A 6,678-nucleotide genomic window follows, 5' to 3' on the forward strand; every position below is an offset into this window, starting at 1 on the left:
TCGTCATTTTGTGTAGCACTGTCTTCTGCCCTTTGTTGTAGATCTTTGCTGTATAACCTTCACACATACTGAAGTTGGAGCTCTACAGAGTTTGGAGTTATCCAGCTGCGTCTGGCTTAGGTCTGGCTGCTGCGCTCAGCTCCTTCCTGCTGCGGACCTGGGCTAGGACTAGGTCTGGGGGTTCCCAGAAGTCGGCAGAAATTCCGGACCTGGGCTAGGACTGGGTCTTGTTATTTGCTTATTGTTTCTTGCCTGTATCTTGTAATATGAGAAACTACTTTGGCAGTAACAATACACAATGTACTAACCATTGTTACTCTCCTAAAATCTTGTTTTGAGATTTTGTACCATTGTTTTTATTTTTTTCTTTAAAATAAAAATAACTGATGTCAAAATAAAATAAAATAAAAATAAATAAAGTGAAAAAATAATAAACACATTGCACATTGCTCAGTGGTTATTCATTGTACAACATGCAGACATGACATCTCATCCACAAACACTATTAAAACAAATCTTCTTATTCATTGAGTTAAGAGAATGTAGCTGTATATCTATCCTAACTATCCATTTCTGACATAAATTAGTTATGAAACCATCAAGGTAGGATTTGCCTAGAGCCAAATTAAAGTTAGCAATCTGAATGTGTGAATGTGAGAACCTAACCCTAAAGGATCAAGTATTTCACTTTCTATATCAGTGAAGTTCATTACACTAAAACCCAAGAATCTTTAGCAAATGCTTGTGTCTGATACAGTGCTGTGGCCTGTGCAACAGCCTGTGCCCCAAAACCTGCGTGTCGGGTTCCTGGGTGTAGTGGGGACAAGAGATGGAGGAACCTGTGGATGTGGAGCCTACAGGAGTCACATAGTTTATGCGGCACAATCCTAAGCAAAGACTGATAGCAGGAGTGAAATGCCTACCCACAGAGAAGATCTCTAACCAGCCCAATCAGGGTCTTCATCCTCTCCTCTCCTCTCCTCTCCTCTGCTCTCTTCTTCTCTGCTCTCCTCTCTTCTTCTCTTCTTTCCCCTCCTCTCTTCTCTTCCCCTCTTCTCTCCCTCCCCTTCCCTCCCTCCTCTTCTCTTCCCTTCCCTTCCCTTCCCTTCCCTTCTCTTCTCTTCTCCTCTCTTCTCTGGTCCTCCTCTCTCCCCTCAGCAGCACCAATGCCCGAGTGCTCTTGGGCCTCCAGAACTGTTTGCTAAACGAATGCACTAGAAAAATAAAGTGAGAGCTCCCCCAGGAACGGTGGTGCTGAGCACAAGAGTCCTGGTCACGGAACAGCCAAGCTTCCTGAAGATGGATGGATCAAGGCTTCTTCCATCCACATTATCTTCCCTGGATAAACAGAAATGCTACACCCAAGGCAAGGAAGCCTCGGTGGGTACAGAGGAGCGAGCCTCCCTCTGTGAGCTCAGGAGAGCCGTGCAGTGTCCCCCACTTCTGAGCAGAGGCCTCCTGGCCGGCACTACTCACAGGTGTAGATGAACAAGAGCAACCCTGCCTGGACTGTCGCACGATGGCGTAGGAAGGAGTTGCGGTCCTTCGTCCACATGCGATAGTCTTTACTTATCCACAGGAACAGAAAACAACTTACATCAAAAGAAGGAAAGAATAATCAAAGTCTGGGGACTGAGTCGCTGTGCACTCTTCATGCTCTGCTCCTCGCTGCTGTAACCCTCCACACGCGTCACGCTGGCTCTGGAACCTCTTGTATTCCGTGGCAAACACCAGCTGCCAGAAGGATGTCGCTGTCCTGCTCACAGCACACTGTGCAGTGATGACATCTTAGGGGCTTCTGACAGTGCCTGTGCTGATAATTTCATACTCAGTTGCGAGCGTGGAAATTCACTGAATCTCAGCTGCTGTATAAAGCACACTAGAGTGCGCCATTCTTACGGATACACACTAAAACTTCATAGGAAACTTAATTAGTTTCGATGGCATGGCTCAAGAATCCCAGCCAGCTCTAGGTTGGAAGAAACGTGGGCTCCCTGGAGGCTGGCGTCCCCAGCTGCTGGAGCTCGGAAGCAGTGTGACCCCACACGTCCCAGGTGAGTACAAGGTGTTTCAAAGGCAGGGCTGCAGCGAGGTTCACGCTGCGCATCTCACTGGAAACGAGCTTGCATTTTCCTCCATGAAGGAAGAGGCAGAAGGGGGCGCTCATCGCGGCTCGTACCCTGGCAGCACTCGCGTCAGTGAGGCCCCCACTGAGGTAAGCCTTAAATGCTGTTTTGTATGTTTCTGTCCACATCAGTAGTGCTTATATCACACGCAAATACATGTGATACACTGCAAATGGTAAGCAGAGCAGACTACCTCAGGCCAGCTGGCGCATGTGCGCTCACAGAATTCATTTAGATTCTGCTGCTGGTTCCAGGCACTTAGTTTTCCAAAGGCCCTCTGAGGATCTGGCTCATTACATGGCCCCGATCAAATGGAAAAGTCATACTGATTGGAAACTTCCTTGAAACTAGAGGGTAACTAAAAAATCTATGAACAGATGAAATTTATGAGGATATTTCATTCTAATCAAATGACATATGCAAAAGTAGTCCTTAAATTAGAAACAAAATTGAGATGACTAGTATGTTCATTATTATGGGTAATTTTGGATAATAGACAAATTCTATAAAATTATAAAATAATGATAATGATTTCAGTTACATTATTATAGTTCTTACATTGAATAATTTTGTGAAATTAGCAACTATCATTTTTCTTCTGTCCATTCTAATATGGTAAGTGACATAATTCCAAAATGCACCGGCATAAGCAGGAGGATTAGGGATCCTTGGGCTCCCCTTCTGTGCAGGACCGTGAGGAGCATGAAGGATCGAAGCAGGGATGAAGTAGCACAGGGGAAAGGGCGAATGTGTTTGCACAAGGAGGAAGGATGCAGTCAGGAGACATGGAGAGCGACCAGTCCCCAGTGACACTTCACTGTGGTTTTGGTGATGGAAACTGGAAAGAGCCTCAGGCAGACTGCATCAGTAACCTCCACCGTAGCAGCACAGGCAGCAGCATCCCCTGGTGCTAGTTTGGAGAGCAACATCTCTCTCAAATGAATTTCCCTTCATCAGAGAAATAAGGCTGAAAAGGAAATCACATGTAATTAAAAAGGGTACCAGACAAAACAATCAGGTAAAATATTTTTGCAATATACTGAAAAGTCATTTGATCATATAACTTTAAAGAAATCATCATACTTATGCAAGGAAAGGCAGAAAAATAGGGAGGCTGCAAGCTGCTGCTATTCTTCCTTCCAGACAAAATGGGCAGGTGAAGACATACAAGAAGGGAGCAGGCTGCACACGGGCGTTAGGAGACAGAGCTTCTCCGTGCTGAAGGAAATGCCCTCGTGCATAGATGGTGGTGCAAAGGGAGACAGAAAGGGCCCACACACACGTGCGCACACACACACACACACACACACCAGCACACACAGGCACACCCCTAGAGGAGCTCCTGAGCTGAGAGACTGACCGCCCTGGTGTCCTTTAGAGCAAAGCCATCAGCAGAGGAAGCTCAGGTCCGTGCGCCTGCTCTCAGGAAGAGCGCGGCTGAGAGCAGCCAGCCACAGAGGGCCTCGGCCCACAGTCGCCCTCCTGCCCGGGCCTGGACAGCGGGGGCGGGGGGGGGGGTCCCAGCCGGGGGTTGGTACAGAGGCTCTATCCAAGGGGCAGGGTTGGCCTGCAGAGCTGAAGCAAGTGGTAGATTCAGGACAGTCATTGGGAAAGTAGTGAGAAAGGGTAGATGGGTGTGCTTTGACTCATTTGAACCATTATCATGGAAATTGCTCTCATCCCATGTATGTAAAAAATGATAAGACTTCAATAATTATAGAAAGATAACTGGAAAAGAAATGCATACATTCTCTGGACTTCAAGACAATTTCTGTATCTATTTACTCTATCCTGCCATCCAGTCAGAAGCCACACTGCAGTTCACCTGGGAGCTCTACCTCCTGCCTGTAGCAGCCTCTGCTCCTGTGACTTCTGACTCAGACATGGACAACATCACCATCTTCACAGAATTCCTCCTCATGGACGTCGCAGGCTCCCGGGAGCTCCAGGTTCTGCAAGGGGTACTGTTCTTACTGATCTATCTGGGAGCGTTGACAGGGAATCTTGTGACTGTCGCAATCATTGTGACAGACACACGTCTGCACTCTCCCATGTACTTTTTTATAGGCAACGTGGCCCTCCTAGACCTCGGCACCATCTCTGTTGTAGTTCCCAAGGCCGTAGTGAATTCCCTGACAGGAAGCAAGATGATCTCCCTGACAGAATGTGCTGCGCAGATTTTCCTGTTTGTGGTGTTTGCAGCTGTGGAGATTGCGTTCCTGGTGGTCATGTCCTATGACCGCTACATGGCCATCTGCCGCCCTCTGCACTACGGACTCACCATCACCCCTACTCTGTGCGCCCAGGCCGCAGCTGGCTCCTGGGCCTCTGGCCTGGTCTACTCCGCTATGCACACAGGGGCTCTGTTCTGGCTGCCCTTCACCAAGACCAATGTGATCCAGCAATATTTCTGTGACATCCCTCAAGTTCTGCGGATTTCATCTCCAGATGTCCAGCTTTCTGAATCTGTGCTCATTGCTGTGAGCGTTTGCCTTGTCTTAGCATGCTTTGTCTCTATGTTTCTATCCTACGCTAATATATGTTCAACTGTGCTTAAGATCTGTTCAGTGGAAGCCCGAAACAAAGCCGTATCCACCTGCACCCCGCAGCTGGCCATCCTCCTTTTGTTCTGCATTTCTATGGTGGTAGCTGTCTTGGGTCCCACTGCAGAGCAGCCTTCCCTGAGGAACCTGCTGACTGCCATGTTCTACACCATGGCGCCCCCATTCGTGAACCCCGTCATCTACTGTCTACGCAACAGGGACATCAACGCCGCCCTGGGCAGAATGTTCAGCCAATGCGCTCAGCTCCCTGTCAGGGCTTTTCTAGCATAAAACAGAAATGTCAATCTCTGATTTGCAAGTAGTTTAATTTATATTCAATGTGTGTTCCTAATTGTGACCCATACCTGCAGATTCTCTCTCTCTCTCTCTCTCTCTCTCTCTCTCTCTCTCTCTCTCGTTGCCTCTGTGCATTTGTGTCTGCACTTGTTGTGGCCAACTACAAGTCCATGTCTTGGTTCCCTTGTGGAGCACTTCTGTGACTTGCACGTGTGACCTGAAGTACTGCACATCTGGTTTACTTTGGCAAGATGTTTAGAAAACAGTAGAGCTCATTCTGAGCTAGGAACAGGCAGGATGCTGAGGTGCAGGCGGCTCCACATGTCCCACCATCGGGGAAGCCATCTGCTGGGAGCACCTTGGGGGCTGGATCTGGGTGCCCTGGAGCAGCGTGGAGAGTCCTGTGCAGTCCTGCTGTGTGCACTGAGCTCTTTGCACTCGCTCCTGCCCTCAGGCTAGGAGAAGGTGATGAACAGGGGCAACTGAGACCTCAGAGCACAGTAGGGTGACTTACACTGAGGCCCTTGCCAGCCCCTCTAAATCCTTTATTTGGTGTAATTTAAGACACAAAGCTACTGACTTCCCAGAAGACAGTAAGTCAGGCATGTTTGGTTTCTCCCTGTAACCCAGAGGAAAGCATGTAAGTCATGATCCGTTCAAACTTTGTGTGCTGTGAGCAACGTGAACCACTGTGTCACACGCCCACAGATGGAAGGCACCTGCTGCTGTGACTGCCCTGGATTGCAACAGATAACGCTGCTTGGCAAAGCTTCCAACCTGCTAGAAGGCATGTGGTGGCTTCCACTCAGCAAATAGCTCAAGAAATGGTTCACTCGACATGTGAGTGAACTACTTTTCTGACTCTCCAGACCTAAATCTGCACCCTGGTAGATAAAGCATATTATCAACTTTGTATCTGAGAACTGAGTCCCAAATTCTCACCTGCTTCATCCAGCCACCTAGTGTAGGGAAACCTCGGCATCCAGGCACTGGTGCCCATTTCCGCCAGCCCAGCCCCGGAGCAGCAGGCGCGGCAGGCTGCCATCCCCTCCACACTTGGGGTTCCTCACGGAAGCAAGCAGCACTCGGCACGTGGCCCGCCTGCCTTCCGGAGCCCACGGCCTACAGGGCCTGTGTGCGGCTCCCCTCCTCTGAAGCCTGAGCTGCTCAGTGGCTATCGCTGCGGTGTCTACGCCTGTCCTTCTCCAGCTTCGTCCAGACCGAGCTGGCAGTGCTGCGTGCATGTGCGGTGCGAGTCTTGGTGTGATTTTGGTTTTGGTTGAGATATTTACCCAAACCGAGCTAGCTTATCTTTTCAAAATATATTTCAATCTAGGTGAGCTGCATAATTGTTTTCAAAGGAAAAAAAAACTCACTCTTTAAATCATATATAAATAATAGCAGAGGTAGAGGGATAACACTTCAGAAACTTTTAGTATTTGTGCATGAGCTTGTCTCTAATTGCTCATTTATATTTGCATTTATGTGTAAACTTTCTGTCCAAGTTTCTCTCTCTCCATATCTACTGAACAAATGTACCGATTTCTGATTTGTACTCTTAGTTCACAAAGTCATGCCACACTGGCTTCACTTGATTTGATGTCACCTAGAGCACATTATCTTACTGCAGCATTCGCAAAATTATACATTATATTCCGTTTGTATACTTTTAGACTATGGTCTATTATTTTTAAGTAATATAGTGTCATCAT

General features: G+C 47.9%; 1 protein-coding gene across 1 annotated transcript; it reads left to right on the top strand.

Annotated features, from left to right (window-relative positions):
- Positions 1 to 4,009: 4,009 nt before the first annotated feature.
- Positions 4,010 to 4,960, top strand: LOC105741150 (olfactory receptor 14I1-like). Its single transcript, XM_012513042.1, has one exon. It carries the CDS (start codon positions 4,010 to 4,012, stop codon positions 4,958 to 4,960), a length of 951 nt encoding a protein of 316 aa, XP_012368496.1.
- Positions 4,961 to 6,678: the final 1,718 nt, after the last annotated feature.

The sequence above is a fragment of the Octodon degus genome, unplaced genomic scaffold (assembly GCF_000260255.1).
Source record: "Octodon degus isolate 3935 unplaced genomic scaffold, OctDeg1.0 scaffold00310, whole genome shotgun sequence".
In the NCBI taxonomy this organism is placed as follows: domain Eukaryota; kingdom Metazoa; phylum Chordata; class Mammalia; order Rodentia; family Octodontidae; genus Octodon; species Octodon degus.

Bases quoted from the DNA above. Each gene is read 5' to 3' on its own strand.
- LOC105741150 (XM_012513042.1), top strand. From the start codon at position 4,010: ATGGACAACATCACCATCTTCACAGAATTCCTCCTCATGGACGTCGCA.